The sequence below is a fragment of the Leptidea sinapis genome, chromosome 28 (assembly GCF_905404315.1).
Source record: "Leptidea sinapis chromosome 28, ilLepSina1.1, whole genome shotgun sequence".
Taxonomy (NCBI): Eukaryota; Metazoa; Arthropoda; class Insecta; order Lepidoptera; family Pieridae; genus Leptidea; species Leptidea sinapis.
The window spans coordinates 6,746,894-6,769,022 of NC_066292.1; the positions used below are offsets into that span (position 1 = coordinate 6,746,894).

At 36.3% G+C, this 22,129-nt stretch overlaps 1 protein-coding gene across 2 annotated transcripts in view; it reads left to right on the forward strand.

Moving 5' to 3' along the window:
- The window catches only part of LOC126972986 (neuropeptide FF receptor 1-like), a 170,426-nt gene that overhangs the window by 19,242 nt on the left and 129,055 nt on the right, over nucleotides 1-22,129 (forward strand). Inside the window, exon 2 of one of the 2 annotated variants that reach the window (XM_050820102.1) lies at nucleotides 17,502-17,761. In XM_050820102.1, the coding sequence (XP_050676059.1) occupies nucleotides 17,562-17,761 (200 nt within the window). In that variant the 5' untranslated portion in view covers nucleotides 17,502-17,561. Of the gene's footprint in view, nucleotides 1-17,458; nucleotides 17,762-22,129 lie in introns of both variants that reach the window. The other variant, XM_050820101.1, reaches the window with a different exon arrangement.

The following is a 22,129-nucleotide window of genomic DNA, read 5'->3' on the forward strand; positions in this document are numbered from 1 at the left end:
ACGGATATGAGGCCTGGACTAATAAAGAAGACTTCAGGAAACGAAGCTTTCAAAATGTGGGTATTTAGACGTATACTGGCCATTAGTTGGAAGGTCACGATTGTGAAAGTTTAACGGCACGTCAATCAAAACTGCGAACTCATACCATCCATCAAGATGAACAAAGTCGCATATTTGGGGCACGCGCTTAGGCACGAGAGGTACGAACTCCTACAACTCATCATGATGGGAAAAGTTGCCGAAAGAAGATGCGTAGGTCGCAGAAAAAAGTCGTGTCTACGTAACATTCAAGAGTGCACAGGAATCGGGATTTTGCCTCGCAAAGAACAAAGTTGAAGAACAAATTACCAAAGCTGAAGCTTCGCTAGTTGGAGAGCGCGAAGAAGAAGAATAAAAAAAAGAATTATATTCGAAAATCTTTAATCTGCCTAGGCCACGAATATAATATGTATTTACGTATTATTGCAAAAGGAAATTTAGTGACTCCTTTTTCTAGGGATTTCTTTCCGTTTAGAGCAGGCCATGTCTTCTACAAGATCTTGGCTAGACAATATAATAATAATCCAAACATAATAAACGCGTACCAAATTCTAAATTACAACATTATCTTAATTCTAATTTAATTGGACCAATTGTATTCAGTATCCATTCGGAAAATCAGAAATCCGGATTCGGATCCGCTTTTGTACATATTTCTCACCTTAAGACATTAAAAGACGGAGAAAAAAATATTATTTGTTATAGTATTAGTTTTTATTTCTTCATAACTTTCGCATTAATTTTCCTGAATTTTATTTTTATTAAACTTAAATTGTTCACATCTTGTAAAAACGATCATTTTTGGCCCAATCGCCACAAGGAAAACTTTTATTATACCAGATATTTTTTAACTCCATCAGTAAGCTAATATAGGTCTCAGTTATACGTGGGTAACACTGAAAATGTTTAGAACTGGCCAGTTTGGTACATTACTAATGAAAACTTTTTTATAATCTCAATTTGAAAACTCTTTGGTAACCTAATGTTGTATATTGCATTCATTTGTCATTTGTTTTTGTGAATTGGTGGCAAATCTAAAACTCCTATTACATGTGAAAATGAACCTCAATGATTTATTATGACTTTCGTTGTGGGCTTACTCAACAACAAAGATATGATAGGCTACGATTAGCATTTCTTAATGAAGCCTCATCTCGCACCACTATTTACAATTGGTTTAACGAGTTTAAGCGTGGACGTAGCAATCTCAATGATGATCCGATTGAAGGACGTCCTTTAACAGCGACTACTGAAGATAACATCAGTACTGTGGGACGCATGATAGAGGAAGATAAGAGAGTGACATATCAGCAGATACGGGCAAGCCTAGGCATTGGTATGAGTCAAATTCAAAAAATATTACACGAGCACTAGGTACAAAGATTCCTGATGCTTTAAAGCATGGTGGATTCCCCATACTTAAATCAATGACCAGAAACACCTTCTCATAGACTGGTGTCGCCAAATAATAGATAAGTTCAACGGCGGTAACTCAAATGCTGTATTTGACATCGTCACAGTTGAAAGCTGGATATATTGCTACGAACCCGAATCCAAAAGAGAATCAGCTCAGTGGGTGTTTCCTTTCAAGGATCGGCCAACTAAGATAAAGAAAGGAAGAAGTCAAGGAAAAAAGATGATTGCCTCATTATTTGGTCGGAAAGGTCATTTCGCGACAGTTAGTTAGTGCTAGAAGATGGAAGGACTGTTACTGCAGACTGGTATTGCAATCGCTGTTTGCCTGTTGTCTTGGAAGAAATTCTACAGCAGCGGCCTCGAAGCAGGATCCTCCTTCACCACGACAATGCTTCAGCGATCTCCGCAAAGCCGACTGTTGAATATTTGACTATGGCAGGTGTCGAAATAATGAGTCATTCGCCATGCAGTCCTGACCTGTCCTGGCCCTGCGACTTTTATTTATTCCCAATAACTAAAGATAAAATACGAGGTATTCGCTTTATGAGCCCTGAAGATGCGGTGGAAGTGTACGAAAATGCCATAGAAGAGACCCCTAGGGAAGAATGGGCCCACAGCTTTTCTCAGTTGTTCCATCGAATGCGACGATGTGTAGAGTGGAACGGAGATACTTCGAAAAACAATAAAAGTATTGGCAACATTCTATTCTACATGAAGCCTTTTTTCATTTTCTAAATATTTTCAGTGTTACCTAGGTATTTTCTTCAGTTTATAACTCAACATGACTTGTTGAGTTGTAAACTTATAAAGTTGTTGATGACACCAAATTTGTTGGTTAGGGCGATCTCGAACACGCCTGTTGTTTTAAATTTAGATTTGAATTTTAAATTTTATTCAATTATTTCACTTGTAGCATACTTACAACATTCACTCATGCGCTTGTTTTATCACATTTTTGTGCTGAGATAGATATCGTCCGTCAGTACATTCTAGAGATTATATTCATTTAAATAATTTTGAAAATATTGACGCTTTTTAAACGATTTAAAAGAGAACAAGTTTTTTTAGTTCTTCTCAATTTATCTGATCCTAGATGGTCGAATGGTTATACGTGCATAAGTGTTGTTTTTCGATAAGAAAAAGTATGACAAGCACTTCATCGAAGTAAGGTTCCTATTGACTACTTAAGGATTTTAAAGCATTCACTGAAATGTTTATAATACTTAAATGTGTAGGCTCACAAGAAAATTCCTACTTAATAATATAAATGTAAATATAAGTTTGTTTGTTTCGCTTTTCACGCTGGAGCTTCTGAACCGGGACAAATCCATGGCTCCCGCGGGGTTTAGTTTGCCATAGCAATAGGGAGCAATAGGGAGCGAAATCGGGAACCGGAATTGGAATAGGACATGAGAAAGTCTTCTATTCAAAACTTGCTTATTATTTTTAAAGCCCATTAATCTACGCAGACGAAGTCGCGGGCATCAGTTAGTCTAAAATAAAAACGATGGATAAAGGTTTCAAGTGCTTGAATGTCAACCTAAATCAGTCACAGACGTATGCAGGTGGTATTTGGCGTTTTTGTGTGGAATTTTCTAGAATTACTAGGCTGTCATCCATATTAACGTATATTCGTTAAAGTTTTAAATTTTAAGAGCCAGGTATATTGAATAAAATTATTTTAATCTTATTAACGTTAAAACAATATTGAGTAAAATCATTCCTAGTATTATTATTATATTATGAACCACTTGAATAGAATATATACTCAATAATTTCACTATAATCACAACTATATACGTAGGTCCACTAAAAGTTTTGGGTAACATAAAAAACAACATGTTATAACCAAAATATTATGTTTATTGCTTTTCAAAATACTGTCCTTTACATTTTTTCATGTAATCGAACCATTTTTTATAACATGAAGACCACAGATCTGAAGGCATGTTTTCTACATACTGATTGAACGCTATCACTGCCTCTTCGGAATTGGTAAAAGTGGAACCTCTCATCAAATCTTTGATTTTGGGGAAAATACAGAAATCGCAGGGTGCTAGATCGGGGCTATGTGCAGGATGGGTGAAGAGTTGTACTTTTTCGGGAGCTAAAAATGACTTAGTTTTGTTGGCCGTGTGTGAAGAAGCGTTGTCATGATGTAGGCGAACGCGGCTTTTTGGTCGTCTTTCTCGAACTTCTTTTAACACCCTGGGTAAACAAATGGTAGAATACCTACTACTCGGCATTAACACTCTTTTGATCTTCAAGTGGAGTTGTGTAGATGCGACCCGTAGCTGAGAAAGAAAATGCGATAATTTTTTTACCAATGTTTCTCGCCTACCTCATTTTTGCTGGCCTGTTCACATTTTCAAACACCCATTTACAAGATTGCTGTTTATTTCGGGATAACAAAAACAATACATCCACGTTTCGTCTCCTGTGACAATGTCATAAACAGCATTAGAATGTCCGTGGTCGTACTTCATTAGCATCTGTGAGCATCATTCCAAGCGAGCCCGCTTCTGCTCCGCTGACAGTTCATGACGGATCCAATGACAACAAAGTTTCCGAACTTTCAATTCTTCGTGTAAAATTTTCTAAATTTGGCACATACCAATCCCCAATAGTGCTCGAATTGTCTCATAAGTTATCCACGGGTTTTCTTCAACTAGCCGCTCAACTTAACTTATTTTGAAGGCCGCCCTTCACGAAATTCATTATTTAAAGAAACCCAACCTCTCTCATATTCAGCAAACCATCGCCTCACGGTGCTCAAGCAAGCTGCTTCTCTCCCAAAAGCATTTTGCAGACGAGCGGCACAGTCTTGCGGAGAGAGAGAACTTTTAAAATCATAAAAAATCATCGCTCTAAAATGTTTTCGACTTAATTCCATTTTTTTATTACTAAGAATGACACGCTGGCCTATACGGCAAAAGAGAAAGCCGATCTCCTGTGCGCTCTTTTCGCCTCCAACTCGACTCTTGACGACAACGGAAAAACACCGCCGACCATCCCGCGGTGTCAGAGCTCTATGCCCGAAGTACAGTTCAGATAGAAAACTGTTAGGCGAGCTCTGTTTTCGTTGGACGTCAGGAAGTCGAGCGGGCCGGATGGCATTTCTCCAATCGTGCTTAGAACGTGTGCCCCTAAGTTGACGCCGGTGCTAACGCGTTTATTCCGGCACTCTTATTCCAAAGGCGTAGACCCTGACTCATGGAAGTCAGCCCTTGTCCATCCGATCCAAAAAAAAAGGAGACAGTTCGGATCCGGCAAACTACAGCCCTATTGCTATTACCTCCCTGCTCTCCAAAATCATGGAGAGCATAATTAGTCGTCAGCTCTTGGTATACCTAGAGGGTCACCAGTTGATCAACGACCGACAGTACGGCTTTCGCCATGGACGGTCGGCAGGAGATCTTCTGGTATACCTAACACATAGATGGGCTGCGGCTATTGAAAGCAAGGGGGAAGGCCTGGCAGTTAGCCTGGATATAGCGAAGGCCTTTGATCGTGTATGGCATAAGGCGCTCCTCTCTAAACTTCCATCATTTGGGCTTCCCGAGAGCTTGTGCAAGTGGACCTCCAGCTTCCTCACTGGGCGCAGCATACAGGTCGTTGTCGACGGACATTGCTCGAACCCGAAGCCCGTGAATGCTGGAGTGCCCCAAGGCTGTGTGCTATCTCCTACGCTGTTTCTTCTGCATATCAATGATATGTTGGACACCTCCAACATTCATTGCTATGCAGATGACAGCACTGGTGATGCCGTATACACGGGCCATGCACGTCTCTCTCGGGAAATCGTCGACCAGTACCGGGAGAAACTTGTGTCTTCTATCGAGTCCTCTCTTGAGAAGGTCGCGGAATGGGGTAAATTGAACCTTGTCCAATTTAACCCCCAGAAGACTCAAGTTTGCGCGTTTACCACTAAAAAAACCCCATTTGTCGCATCACCGCTCTTCGACAACACTTCCCTAAAAGCCTCGCCTAGTATCGGAATACTGGGTCTCGAAATCTCGAGCGATTGCCAATTCCGTGGCCATCTGGAGGGCAAAGCCAAATTGGCTTCAAAGAAACTGGGCGTCATTAATAGAGCACGGCAATACTTCAAGCTGGCCCACATTCTAGCGCTGTACAAAGCGTAGATCCGGCCACACATGGAGTATTGCTGTCATCTCTGGTCTGGCGCACCCCAGTATCAGCTCAATCCATTTGATCGCGTGCAATGCAGAGCAGCTCGAATTCTCGCGGACTCAGTACTCTGTGAACGGCTGGATCACTTGGCGTTGCGTAGAGACGTCGCTTCATTGTGTGTCTTCTACCGTATTTATCACGGGGAGTGTTCCGAAGAGCTGTTTTACCTAATTCCTGCCGCCGAATTCCACCTTCGCACGACACGCCACAAGTTAGGATATCATCCTCACCATCTGGATGTGTGGCGGTCCTCCATAGTGCGGTTTACAAGGAGCTTTCTTCCACGTACTACAAAGCTGTGGAATGAACTTCCTTGTGCGGTGTTTCCGGGACGATACGACATGGGTACCTTCAAAAAAAGCGCGTACACCTTCCTTAAAGGCCGGCAACGCTCCTGTGATTCCTCTGGTGTTGCAAGAGAGTATGGGCGGCGGTGATCACTTAACAACAGGTGACCCGTACGCTCGTTTGTCCTCCTATTCCATAAAAAAAAAAAATTAGGTACTAATTAGAATGTCAACTAGTTTCAGTTTTATTCCCTCATAATGTTAATCTATTTTTTTTCTATTTATATACTAGCTGACCCGACAGACGTTGCACTGTACATAATAAATAAAATACTGTTTTTTATGTATTTGTCAATAATTTTTCATAACATCACCTTGCTGTTATAATGAAATTGTTTCACAGCAGAACTGTCAAACCGTGCGTCAATAAATTCTCTCACAGAAAATATGTCCATACAAAACAAATATTGGCAATAAAAATAATTATTGGTCCCAAATCGAAATAAAAAGTTTCCTATCTCTCAAGTTGGACTAAACTGCACTTCATGAAGTAATCCCCATTAAAATCCGTTCATTAGTTTAGGAGTCCACAGACAAACAACGTGTCACGTAATTTATATATATATATATATATATATATATATATATATATATATATATATTAAGATATACATATATAATGAAAATGGTCTTTGTTTGAGGCTCAATCACGCCTTAACCACTGATCGTATTGACATTAAACTACCACCATCTGATGCAAAATTTATCCTAGATGGTTTATGGCTACTTATTTTTCGAATTCTAACGTTTATTACTTTTAAAATTTGCACAGCGAAGAGGGCGGGAACGCCTAGTCTTATATATATATAATGAAATTGCTTTTTGTATGAGGCTCTTTCACGCCTAAACCACTGATCGTATCGACATGAAACGACCACCATTCGATGCGAAATTTATCCTAGGTGGATAATGGCTACTTATTTTTTTATTATATTTGTAATAAGATGAATAAAATTTAATTTAGTTCCTTTTAAAATTCGCCCCGCGAAGCGGTCAAAACATTAAACACAAAATCTGTTTAACGTTCTAATTCAGACTTTAGAGATATTCCGTATATAAGAAGAACTTAGTAATTTATCCTCTGAATCTCTAAAGTATTTAAACTTAGGGAAAATCTTAGAATATTAATATTTTATCATAAGATGGTATGCATGATTTTATAACACATTGAGTATTCTAGTAGGCAGTTTTAATCATTTTATTTATTCATGGTATAGAAAACATTTTCTTTAAAAATGCGAAGGTTCTGTAGATAAAGTCAAATCAAATCAAAATAACTTTATTCATGTAGGTCACGGAAATTACACCTATGAATGTCAAAAAAATATTTTCTTCAGTCAGATATTTATATTAAAATAATTAGTTGTGGTGTAGCGACCGGCGCTTTCGCCAATAACTCCCGATCAGATTAAATTAACTATTTGATGTATTTGTTCACTAATCAATTAATTTAACCGTGACTAACTGCGACTAAATTCACATCAAATCGAAGTACTTCTGTACAATATTTTAGTGGCGTACAGCGCGGCGGACATCATGCCCTGAGACCTGCGCAGTGGCAGGAGATCATAAAATAAGATGGATGAATCAAAGATGCACTGTCATCAACTATTCATTTTTAATTCTAGTACATAACATATAAGGGAGGGTACACTGAAGTGTTATTCTCTATCATTGACAACATGGAATACATACTATTATGTAAGAATATCCAAATAAAATGAAGATAAGGTGATATCTTAATATAACCTTTCATCTAACGTACTCCTTTCATTCGCCTTTAATAATAGGGGTTAAATTATGAAATTGCCTCTTTATTGTAATTGGTACTTCGAATTGACGAAGATCTATGAAGGTTCTATACCTTCATAGTTTGATATCTTTGAGTAAAACTTTTTTCACATGATACCTATGTAGTTCTTCTTTTAAAAATGTGCAACATTCGATTATCGATTTGTTTTTTTATTCAGCTTAGACAAGAAAGATGGATACTTCGAAAATTCGAGTGATTTTTTAATACGAGTTCCGGCGCAGAACTTACGCGGCAGAAACAGTTTGAAACATTAATGTTGCGTTTGGAGAGGGGACTGCTAATGAACGCACGTGCCAATCTTCGTTAAAACGCTTTCGTGATGGAAACTTTGATTTGAAAAACGAACCACGTGGAAGACCGCCTACACAAATGTATAATAATGAATTGAAAGAGATGGTGGAAGCCAATTCGAGCCACACTACCCATGAATTAGAGGTAAATGATATTGTTAAACTATTTAACAATATCATTTGCGTCAAATCAATAAAAAAATGAAAATGGATGCCTCATGCTTTGACTGATCTACAGAATGAAGGAATATTGGATCAAATTCAAATTCAAATATTTTTATTCAAAATAGGATATTAAATCAATTATTGAAAGTCAAAAACTACCACCTATTCTAAAAGGTATGCTTGAGAAGAACGGGCGCAACGAACTCAGCGGGCTTTTTTTGTATATAAAAATATGGTGACAATGTAAAATCGTACAATAAAATTAATTATTTAATAGGCTGTGGGCGGTCACTCTATTCGTCAGTGGATCGAATTGTGACATGCGATGAAAAGTGGATACTTACGATAGTGTCCTTCCTAATGCAAAGCTTACCAATAAAAAGGTAACGGTAGTTGTTTAGTGGTCTCAGCATGGTCTTATTCACTATAGTTTTCTCCGATCTGGTCAAGCAATAACGGCAGATGTCTACTGTGCTGAACTTCGAACAATGATTGCAAAACTAGCAGTGAAACAGCCCGACTCATGAATAAATCTTCACCATTATTGCTCCATGATAATGCGAGACCTCACACAGCACGAGAAACCGTTTCAACTCTACAGTAACTGCAATTAGAAACCATTTGTCACCCTCCGTATTCGGCAGACCAACGGAGTACCATTTTTTTCGTGATTTGGGCAATTTTCTACGTTATTTCAAAAGTTTGAAAAAGTGATTTGAAAAACTTCTCTTCTCAGCAGGCAATAAAAATAGTTTTCACACAGTTTGTCGAATCTAGATCACCACAGTTCTATCGCAAAGGCATAATAAATGATCTTCCTATTAAATGGCAATTAAATGTAAAGGTAAAAATGGTAATTATTCTGATAAAACGAATATGTAATATAAATATGATAAATTAAATTTTTCATTACAAATCGGCAATTTAATACTTTAATCCCTAATAATTTAAAATCCAGACCTATTCGTATACAGATTCTATTCGTTTAAGCGCATTGAAGTGTGAAATGATTAATTTGAAGAACTCAAGCTCTTATGTTGATCTACATACTTTGATTCATAAGTGCGTTAAAGTTCCGAGTTCAAAGTACGATTGCTTAAAATATTTTATTTACACATACATTTTTCTTGAACGGGGAGAGGGGTACGTTTAAATATACACTTAAATTATAATTTTCTCTATTAAAAATTGCTACTGTTATCACAAAGTTCAAATGCGCTAATCTGGTTGGTTTGTTGGTACACTAAAGATGACAGATAGCCGTTGGGGCAGTAAAGTCTTCGATTGGCGACCACGTACCGGAAGACGTATTGTTGGTAGATGGACACGATGGACCGACGATCTGGTCAAGATCGCCGGAATAGGTTGGATGAGGGCAGCGTAGAACCTATCGTCATGGCGATCATTGGGAGAGGCCTTTGTCCAGCAGTGGACGTCTTCCGGCTGAAATGATGATGAATTACTAGATTATATCCACATGACAGTAAGAGAAAGTAAACAAAACAAATAAATCTTCTTTTTAATATTTTATGCGTTAATATTATGACTAAAGAACTAACTATTTTCAACGGATTAATAAACAAGTTATACAACAACTTCTGTTTTCGTACAATAGCAAATTGCAAAAAGATTTTTGAATGTTGTTAAAAAAAGATATACGGTTCGAACTTTAATGGCATTCCAATGGTCTTCAATGATAATTCGGTGGCAGTCAGCCAAATAAATAAAAAGAAATCATTACTATTGGCATGGATATTTTTATACCAAGCTCTGTAGTACCGATCAGTGGCAGATCAACGCCCTGGTTCGATACGACAGTTTAAGCAGCAGCTGACTGCAAAAAACAGGCGCATTGGACCTTGGTTGCACAAAGAAGCTGAAATACAAAGTTCTAAAGAGGAAATATAGACGAGCCTTGAGAGGCTCGCAATCTCGAGCGATTGCCGATTCCGCTGTCATCCGGATGGCAAAGCCAAATTGACTTCAAAGAAGCTGGGCGTCATAAATAGAGCACGGCAATACTTCAAGCCAGTCCATATTCAAGTGGTCTAGAAAGCGCAGGTCCGGCCACATATGGAGTATTTCTGTCATGTCTGCTCTGGCGCACTCCAGTATCAGCTGGAACCATTTGACCGCGTGCAACCCAGAGATGTTCGAATTTTCTGGGACCCAGTGCACTTGGCGTTGCATAGAAATATCGCTTCATTGTGTGTCTTCTACCGCAGTTATCAGGGGTGGTGTTCCGAAGAGCTGTTAGACTTAATTCTTGCCGCCTAAATCCAACTTCACAAGACACGCCATATATATTACCCACCACCTGGATGTGTGGCGTTCTTTCACAGTGTGATTTCCAAGGAACTTTCTTCCACGTGCAACTACGCTGTGGAATGAGCTTCCTTGTGCGGTGTTTTCCTCGGTGGTGCTCCTCCGGTGGGCCTCCAAGATACCGCCAATAAAAGAGTGTAGGTACACTTTTCTAAAGGGCCGGCAACGCCTGTGATTTCTCGGGTGTTATAAGAGACTGAGGGCAGCGGTGATCACTTTACATTAGGTGACCCGTACGCTCATTTGTCCTCCTCTTCATAAAAAAGTAATCTAAAATCGTAAGACCAAATCCAAATTTCACATTCAAATTTTATTTGCGTGATCAGTCTTAAGCATCAACCCCCTTATTCATAATGGTCCGCTAACTTTAAACAGCCGCTTAGGAGTGTTTTTTCTCATTCTGACTTAGGTCAATAGAAGAAGACAGAGTGAGAATTAGCAATGCTTTGAGTTAGCAGACTATTATGAATAAGGGAGCAAATCATTGACTCCGTCCAATTATGTCAGCTAAGGTATATTGTGTTTTTGTTATCAGGTTGATAATAATACTTGTTGACTAATGAGGTTACTGCGCCTGTTAAGGATCATAGACCTTGAGACCACAAAAATTATGCAAGAGAAAATTTCGCTAAAATTGCTCAAACTTCGTCCGAGCACATGTAGGTGACAACAGATCTACAGATTTAAGGGCTTCTTTCCCCAATATAAATAAATAAATAGCTACAGTACCTTTATAATCCGAACCCTTTCTTATCCGAACACCTCTGTAATCCGAACGCTTTTCTCACTAAATACATTCCTGTGCCAGAAAAATGCTTTTACGTTAATTGCGAGACAAGCAGTTTACATATCATTAAACAAACTAAAATATTTGATTTATTTAAAAAAGTCTTAAAAAATGTTACGTTTATTCTATTCTATTTATTCTATACATTTTATTTCTTAAAAATACTCTGTAGATTTTCTGTACTCATAATCTAATCTGTAATTAGATTATCGATGGTCTTCGGACTACACTCCTATTACTTCTAATTACTGCGTATAACGCACATTTTACGGAGAAAGTTAGGTTACATTGTAAACTCGCAAAAAAAAAAGAATGTTGGGAGAGTTTCTTGCACCGCTTTTCTATCTCACAGCGCCATTTATTTCCGAAGCGGTAGTAGTGTCTAGTATATTAGAAATGACAGCACAAAGAAATCTAAAGGAATCAATTTTGGGAAAATAAATGCCTTTTATGCCTTTTTTAACTCTTTTGCGTGAAAGCATACAATTTTTTTGCTACAACTTCTCCGGAATGTCAGCCAATTCTCAGGCAAACTGCGACAAAACTGCGTCAATTTCGTACTTATTAGTATTATTTACTACATATTACTTATATTTTTACTACATATTTGTAGTAAAAATATAAGGTCTTGAACATACGTCTAATGGGTTGTTCTTCAGGATTTTCTTATTGTTTGTATATTATTATTTGTCCTTCCTTAATTCTATTTAATGAAATTTCCCCGTACTCTGTTGTTTATCTTGCAAATAAAGATGATTTTATTTGTTTTATATACGTGTTTCTGTGTTGTACTTTTTTCTTCTTATTAATTAAACAATATTATATAATCATCAATTTATTAAAATCCTTTATCTTTTATTTATAACACAATATTTAAACACAAACTGTGAGCAACGGCTCGAATCGAAAAGATTTTTTTTAAATAACGTTTTTTTATTTGGAACATTTTATTTTACTTGCCAGTACAACAGTTTACTTGCCAAAAATGTTAAATAAAATAAAATATTATGATATAAATATTTTATGATTATTATATTCAATTTAACCTTTATCATAAGTATGCTAAGTTAATTAATTGTAATATACATGTACAGTTAATAATTTCATTGGCAGCAAATGGATTCATCATTCACTCACTGTGTTTGTTAATTATTAATGATATAGTTATGTTGGTTGATCGTTAGCTTTATATTATGAAATTAGGAAACAAGAAGTATATTTCACTGTAACTATTGATGATGATGTCTTCCACGTCGATTCTGGCCTTGGGACTGTTACCTGGACTTTCTAACAACATTAATGAAGACTTAATTTATACCTTTAATTATGATTAGGTATATTTATATCAATTGGTTTTCAATTTATATCAAATAGCTATATATCTGCCGTGAAGCAGTAATGTGTAAACATTACTGTGTTTCGGTCTGAAGGGCGCCGTAGCTAGTGAAATTACTGGGGAAATGAGACTTAACATCTTACGTCTCACAGCGCAATTGAGGTGGCGGTCAGAATTTTTGGGTTTTTCAAGAATCCTGAGCGTCACTGCATTGTAGTGGGCAAGGTGTATCAATTACAGCTTTATTATTACCATCAGCTGAACTTCCTGCTCGTCTCGTCCCTTATTTTCACAAAAAAAAGGTATTTGATATTATCTAACCTTAGGTGCGTTCTCAAGTGGCCAAAGCCCAATTCAGTGTAAGATTCGTCTAGTCTAGTTGTTAAACTTTGTATTGTTTTGTTTGTTTGTCATGTGCATTACTTCGATCATTATGGCATGCCACACTTTAGTGCTCAACTTAAATATTGAGACATTCAAAGTAAATCCATCGAATCAAAAACTGATATTCGCATCAAAAGTGTTAACAATTCTTTTTATCCGTACATTAGACAAAAATGTTTTTTGCAAAAAAGGAGAAGGAATAATAACATTAATGTCAATCAAATTATTACGACAATATAATGTAGTTACAATTATTATTATTTTTGGAATCTGTCTTCTCCCGCCGTAGCCCAGATTTTATTTAGCCCTTTATTATTTTTCATTTCATTTACTTAGGAGAACTCTAAAAGTAAGTTGATTTTTAAGTTGTAGAAGACCATGCAATTATTTTTTGCTTTGTTAGAGTTTAGAGCATATTATATTTATTTATTTATTTATTTATTAAAGCACACCAAATCATATACAATACAATTTTCTTAATCTAATGTTACAATTAGTAGTTCTAAAGTATACGACAATTATGGTGAACATAAAAATTACAAAAAATACTCCCTAAATACTTCTAAAAAATAGAACTAATACTATCTAAACTATAATAAAAACAAAAATAAATTAAAAAATGAAAGTACAAATTATAACTTTAACTTATTAAAATAATGAAGACGAAAAAAAAAAGAAAAACTACTTATTTGACAAATGCGACTGAGTACGAGCTAAGTGTTTAACAACACTTTCTTTAAACCTGACCAGCCCACCACCGAATATATCAAGTTCTGAATTGGTATCGTTTAACTTATTGTACTCGCGAAGAATTCGAGCGAGAGGCGCCTGAACTCCCAGGTTGGTTTTTACAGAAGGAACTTGGAAGATTCTCTTGATTTTGAACCTTGGGAATAAATATGGGACAGCAAGGTTAACATTCTGCAAGAGGTTACTACATTGTATTTGACCGTTTAAGAGTTTGTACAAAAATATAACTCCGGAAAGAGATCTCCGATCGTGCAATGAAATCATATTAAATTTCCTGAGGCGCTGATGGTACGGGTGTCTATGAGAGAATCCAGTACTAATGTATGCAAGGTGTCGCGTGAATGCTCTTTGGATACTCTCGATGCGTTGCGAATGGATCGTATATAGGGGATTCCATATAATACTACCATATTCGATATGACTGCGCACTAGAGCGTTATATAGAATTGGTTTCGTTTTGGAGCCGAAACAATTCGAGTTTCGCTTTAGAAATCCTAACATTCGTGTGGATGTGGTAACTACTTTATTAACTTGTGCAATAAACGTTAGTTTGCTATCAATAGTTACCCCCAAGTCACGAATTTCCTGCACTTCTTTTAATGGTGCGCCATCGAGCTCATACACTGTAACAAGCGGTTTTTTTTCTAGTGTACTTAATATGAAAACATTTGCTTGCATTTAGAATCATACCATTTAATAGGCACCAATCTTTACTTTATTTACCATTGAGATCACTTTGAACAAAAGCAGATTCAGAGGCAGAGTTGATAACTTTATAAATTTTTAAATCATCGGCGAATAGAGAAGCTTTACAATATTTGATATGATTCCTAACGTCATTCACAAATATCAAAAAGAGCAACGGTCCTAGGTGGGATCCCTGGGGAACACCAGATCGCGCAATATATGAATTAGATTCAGTGCCTCCTACAACTACTGACTGAAGTCTATTCAGTAAGTTTCCTCCAATTCCATAATTACTTAGCTTCTGAATCAATAAAGGGTGACTGACTTTATCGAAGGCATTACTAAAATCTGTATATATCGCATCAATCTGGCGCCCATTGTCCAATTCTTGACATACTCCGATGACAAAAGAGATGAGGTTCGTTTGAATTGAACGGCCCTTCCTGAAACCATGTTGCTCATCGGAGATCAAACTGTCAATATTTTTGGAGATAACAGGATGAAGGACTGATTCAAAAAGCTTGGAAAAACAAGACAAAATGCATATAGGACGGTAATTTTTTACATCGGTAATATCCCCCTTTTTATATACAGGTACAACACGAGACTTTTTCCATTTTTCAGGAAATACACCTTCTTTAAGTGATCTATTGAAGATAATAGTTAAGGGTAATGATATTGCAAATCTACATCGTTTAACAAAGAGAGGAGGAATCGAGTCTGGCCCAGCGGATATATTGGCTATAATGGATATAAAAACTATTCCAAAACATTAAAAACTATTTCCAAACAATATATTGGCGGAGCAGATATATTGTTTTGGAATAGTTTTTTTTGGAGTCAGTTGTTTTTTTATAAAATGTCTAAATCAAATCTACAAATTTCACAATAATATGATCTAGACAGGAGTGCTTATTTACTATTAATCCAGATAAAAAGATCTTATTTCTTATAATCTTTGTCATCATTGCTTATTTAAGTTATTCAATGTCTTGTTGATTTAAATAAATAATATGTACAAAAAAAACAAATATATCAAAAAGATTGTCTTAAGATGCATAGTTTATGAAATTTTTTTTAAAATTAGAGCTACGGTAGCCTTAAAGATTGCTATTTCTGAAAAAAAAATACGTTAATGAGTAGTTAAGCCCTTTTGAAAAGACACTAAATAAATAAAATAAATAAATGAGTTGTTTAAAACAACTCAAGCTGAGATAAAATTTCTCAGTTCCGGGAGTGATCCACGCTCATCCTAATTTCATACTATCTAGTCCAATTAACTATTTCATGCATTTTTCGCTCATTTCAACCACAATATTTACAATTTTCTGTTACGCTGCAGTAAATTAAGTCGAGTGTATTATAATAATTAATCCATGTAATGTTTTAGAAATAGGATAATGATTTACAGAATTTAATGTGAAAACATTATTATATAAAACAAGAGCTTAGTGTCAGTAGGCTAGTCAACAAGTTTAAAAACGTGTTAGTTCTCGATAATGGCCCTAAAAATATGAATGAAAGCTCATCAGATTCGGAATAACTTTGAAAAAAACTATTGCTTAAAAAACATTCGGCTTTTTGAAGTCGGTTAAATATGGTACTTCGTTTTTCGTTAAAAACTCAAAAACAATTAACACTTAATAATGTTTATTATTCTGTTTAAACATTATCTTTAAGAATCTTTTCTGAAAATTTCATAAATATGTATACCTAGTTTCTGAGTTATTAACAAAAATTGAAATATTATATTTGTTCGTGAAATAGCATTTTTCATGTGCTCATATTAATCCTCGAGATATATTTTTCTTGACGTCAATCTCAATAGGTTTCGCTCATACGTTTAGGGACTTTATCAAGGATTAAGCCGTTTTTGAACTTGTTGAACACCGTTGAACCATGCCGGCGTAGTGGGGTGCGCAAGTGTCAAGAGTTACTTCATATTTTCATTGGTGTTTATTGACATTTTTGCTAGTACACATGAATAATGTGACCAGTATAAATAAAAACTTGTGAGTGTCTGTATACCCAGAAACTTCTAGTCTTTTTCATCACTCTCTGTATCTCTTGTTCTACTTTCATCATCATCAGCCGGAAGACGTCCACTCCTGAACAAAGGCCTCCCACAAAGATCTCCACGAGGATCGGTTCTGCGCTGCCCTCATCCAACGTATTTTGGCGATCTTGACCAGATCGTTGGTACATCTTTTGGGGGGCCTACCAACACTACGTCTTCCGGTATGTGGCCGCTATTCGAGGACTTTTCTGCCCCACCGGTCTACCTATCCGTCGAACTTTGTGCCCTGCCCACTGCCACTTCAGTTTCACAATAATTTGGGCTATGTCGGTGACTGTGATTCTCCTGCGGATCTCCTCATTTCTGGTTCCATATCGCAAGGAAACTCCGAGCATAGCCCTCTCCATTGCCGTCTGAGCGACAGTGAGCTTTCTCATAAAGCCCATAGTTATTGACTACCTCTGCGTACTGTAAGTCAGCACTGACATTTAAAAACTATTTGGTAAATCCATTCTATTAAATTTTCTCTGTTTCCTTCGATTCATCCAATTTACTTCGTTTTCATCCAATTTACTTTACATGAAAGTTTTTATACCTCAGTATTCTATATCTCCTTGCAGGTAAATCAATAACCTATTCTCACCGCTTCCGTAATAATAAATTTACGAACTCAATATATCGACACAGCGGGAGTATCACAGAAGAAACCTTATCTTTTGAAGATCATAATACAACACTAAGGAAGTTTAATAATATTCGAATATGGAAAATAGCTTATATATCCTTTCTCTGTACTATCTACCACCTCACTTGTAAAATTATTTGACATTTAAATTTCTGCATTACCTGTTTGTCTATCTATATGAATAAGGCTTAGAATTATATTAAACTTTTATGATCCTTTATAGCATGTTTTCATGATCTGACTATAAAATAACTAGCTCTAAAAAGAATTACTAATTTAAAAACTTAGTACTACTTTCTATGTGATTAGTGATGTGAAGTGACAAGATGCCAGTGAAGTCTTTCAATACGTCACTGTCCAGTTTGAACTGGTCTGAAGCGGTTTGGGATGTACCGCCCATGGAACTGGACATGTTCTACCGACCGGACGTCGTTATCATTGTGTTGTATGTGGCTGTCCTGACAGCCTCACTGTCTGCCAACACACTGCTCATCTTCATCGTTATCAAGTTCCAGTATATGAGGAGGTAAGTTTTAACTTTTATGATCAATTTTTTATATTCTTAAAGTGATAACCCTCTTCTGGGATTAATTACACAAATAAAACTGAAAACAAATTTTATTGAAGTAGGCGTTACTTTGCGGGAACCCATAACTATCGGCATATAGGCATCCTCAGGAAATGTGGACTCGCCAAACTCTGGCACGAGACTCACTCCCTCGTCCTCGTGTAGAGGCCAAACATGTGTCGAATTGCTTAAAGACTAATATTGGCGGAATTAACACTAAAGAAAACTCAAAACATTTCGATGAAAACACAATGTTATGAACGTGTATAGATTTACGACAAGAGAGACATCTCAAGTCAATTGCCTACTATGCAAATGTTGGGTTTGAGCAGGTTATCAACTTTAAAGTAGATCCTGTAGATGAAGCCACAGCCTGTGAGTTGAACAAAGCAGACAAGATTTTATCAACGATACGTCACCGAACGGTTGATTCAGTTGGTAAGAGCACGTACGGAACGCGAGAGGTCGCGGGTTCGAGCCCCGCATAGTTCATAAAATTTTGTTTTCAAATTTTATTTGTGTAGCTTTTATGATGATTAATATGCACACAGTACATAAGTTGCTATTACAGATGATTTGAAGTTTTAATATGATATCATTATACTTAATTATTTGTTAGAAATATTACACAATTTAGGATTTTAATAATTGCAATGGATAACGTAAATAAACAAACTTTTAAATGGATAATCTAATGTAATTTAATTTAATACAATATTCTCGTTAAATAATGTTTATTATTTATGTATTTTTTAATTAATTTAATATGTCGTTATTATGGCATGGTAGCGATTGCCAATTCCGTGACTATCTGAAGGGCAAAACCAAATTTGAAGAAGCTGGGCGTCATTAATAGAGCACGGCAATACTTCAAGCCAGCCCACATTCTAGCGCGCTACAAAGCGTCCGGCCACACATGGAGTATTGCTGTCATCTCTGGTCGGGCGCACCTGAGTATCAGCTCGATCCATTTGACCGCGTGTAATGCAGAGCAGCTCGGGGACCCAGTACTCTGTGAACGGCTGGATCACATGGCGTTGCGTAGAAACGTCGCTTCATTGAGTGTCTTCTATGAGCGTTCCGAAGAGCTGTTTAACCTGATTCCTGCCGTCCAATTCCACCTTCGCACGACACGCCACAAGTTAGGATATCACCCCACCATCTGGATGTATGGCGCTCCTCCACAGTGCGGTTTTTAAGGAGCTTTCTTCCACGTACTACAAAGCTGTGGAATGCACTTCCTTATGCGGAGTTTCCGAAACGACAAGGGTACCTTCAAAAAAAGGGCGTACACCTTCCTTAAAGGCTGGCAACGCTCCTGTGATTCCTCTGGTGTTGCAAGAGAATGTAGGCGACGGTAATCACTTAATACCAGACCCGTACGCTCGTTTGTCCTCCTTTTCCATAAAAATATTGTAATAATTCTAGGTAGACTTTTGAAGCGAATTGTGGTAGTATTTCTAGTTTTTGCAAAAAGCTTAACTAGGACTAGCATATGGATGCTCACGAGAAAATTACAAACAGGTGATGGCTCCACATAATATTATCTGTTTATGTATGTGTTTGTTTGTGTGTTTGTGTCATTCATTTTTATAATTTATCCAAATGCAAAATATTTAAAAGAGACAAAAGTTACCCAACTTTATTATTATATTACTATCATTACGGAAAAGAACAAAAAGAGTAACCAAAAATACTGGCAACATTTCTGCGTTGGATAGCTAAGCTGATCCGTTAATCGGAGAAACTGTCAGCGCTTGGGTTTCCAGAAGACTTATGATAGTACTTTTCACATTCTCCGCGCCTCTGAGCTCCATGAAAATTATCATATTGATTTTTTATGATTAAAAATTACCTTAAAATCTAAAAATAATGTTAAGATACTTATAAAGCTTAGAAGTTTTTACTTCCGTCATGCAGTTCTACGACTGACAGTATTTTTTGTCCTCCAGACAAGCAAAGATAGGGTCCAAACAAGGGTCACCTGATGGTATGTGATCACCGCAGCCGATACCCTCTTGTAACACCAGACAGCCATACACTGCGACCCCACTCTATTTCTACGACTACTGTTATGGCAAGATAATGGCTACATACATTGCGCGGTTTATATGGCAATAATGAACATCTTACGATGACAAACGCGTCGTGAAAATCCATTGATATAATTTTTGCACTAACGAAGTATACACTAATACATACGAAATAATATAGACAAAAATATAAACTGAGTGCTAATTCAATTATAAGCGAAAATAACATTCATAAGTAACAAGCAATAAGTACATTAAAGAGTAAAATTTTGATGTGTATAAAATTATGCAGATCAATGCATTTCCTAGATGTATACAAACTGTCAAAACTACTGTGAGTTTAAAACGTTAATGTGTATGTTCAATCAATTATTCCCACGCTTAGATTACGCAGTCTATCTAGAATGGGATCTTATGAAGAACGCTGTTAGTATATGGACGATTTGTTAATTTATCGAACGTAAAATTGGACGGAAGAAAATAGTTTAAGTAAAAAATTTTATTATATTTTTATAATGTTTTTATAGAATATTTTATATTTAAATCGCTCTATATTGGATGCAGCACCTTACAAATTAGCTTTTTATGTATATTACGGCTATTGTAAAATGCTTAATTGGTTTAAAAGAGTGGCCGTTGAGTATCTTGTATGTTCTTCTCATGATTTCTCTTTTCCAAAAATGTAGATCCAGTAATTTATGACGATTCATAGGCGCTTAGTTTAAGACTATTTGAATATGGATTATTTGTCTTTGATTGATAAGTTGAGACCACCATTCAGATGGGATACAGCCTTTACTATGGATTCCAAAAACAAATACATGCTAAAACATATTATGCGGCCTTACAAAAACAAATAAACTTATTATATAGTTGTAACTGAGAACAAATCAAGAATTCGCAACATGTTTACAAAAATACATTTTCCCTAGGATTGGTTTAGTCGGATGTTATCATTTCCCGCGTTTATTTGCAAGGCTGCTTGACATTCGGAAAACTTCAGAATTATCATTGTATTGAAAGTGTTGTCAGCGATATAGTCAACATTATGCATATTCTTAGTTTATTCTTAAGTATTAGTACTTTATAGCAAGTTTATTTGTCAGGCCCATAATACATAATTCTGACAATACCCATGGGTAGAAATAAACATAAATATTCATCATACAAACGTGTGACGCTAATGGGATTCAAACCCGGGAGCCCTAGTTAGTAGTCTACTGGGACAAGAGTCCTTCAAACATACAAATAAAAATATTTTATTTTGTCTCAAAAGAAAACGTATTATTAAAAAAAACATGTACAAGTTACTATATACTCACAATATTTACATCATAACTATCAGGTACTAACATTAAGAAGAATTCGACATACTTAAGTTTGGTAAATGCATCTAAGAAAATTTATTGAAGTAGGCGTTACTTTGCGGAAATCCATTATTATCCAAATGTTTTCAGTTCGCCACACTCTGGCACGAGACTAAGTCTACTAGTCTCGTGCCAGAGTGTGGCGAGTCAACATCCCCCGAGGATGCCTCGTGTAGAGGCGAAACACGTGTCGAATTGTTTAAAGAAAATATTGGCGAAATTAACACTAAAGAAAACTCAAAACATTTGGATAAATCCACCTAGACAAGTAGGTACGAAGTTTTTATTGCTAGGACTTCTTAAATAAACTAGGCACATACAAACAGTAGGTTTATGTGAAACAGACATAAAAGCTGGTGTCTTATTTCACAAAATAGCTATTGTGCTGGAGAATAGGTATGTAGTGTACGTTACTACAACAATCTACTAGTGGCTGAGCTCTAACTCCTGACTAACTTTCCCTGTGTTAAGGATATTAGTACTCCCCGTGTATTGGTCGGTTATTGCATAGTTCAAGAATGTGTATGTCTAACTATTATAATGCACAATATGAGTTGTAGTTTAATAATTTTAAGAGGGAAACATAACAAAATAATATAAAATAGTATTCCATGTAAGTGGGTAAAATATAATTTAAAGGTATGAGTAGTAATGAGTAAATATGTAGGTAGGTATGTATACCACCAGATAATTATCTACATACTAGTGAAGATATATAATATAATATAAATTTTGATAATGTCACCTAGAAATAGGTAAATGTCGAACAATTATGTTAGCCCATAGTAGCCCTTAAGCTACCCGTCTGATCCCAATTGAACTACCAAGGTCATGCCCCGAGGTGATAATGAATTCTCTTTACAATCAATAACTGAGTATGTGCTTTACCGAATTTGTCGCTTATTGAACATCGATTTTAAACGACA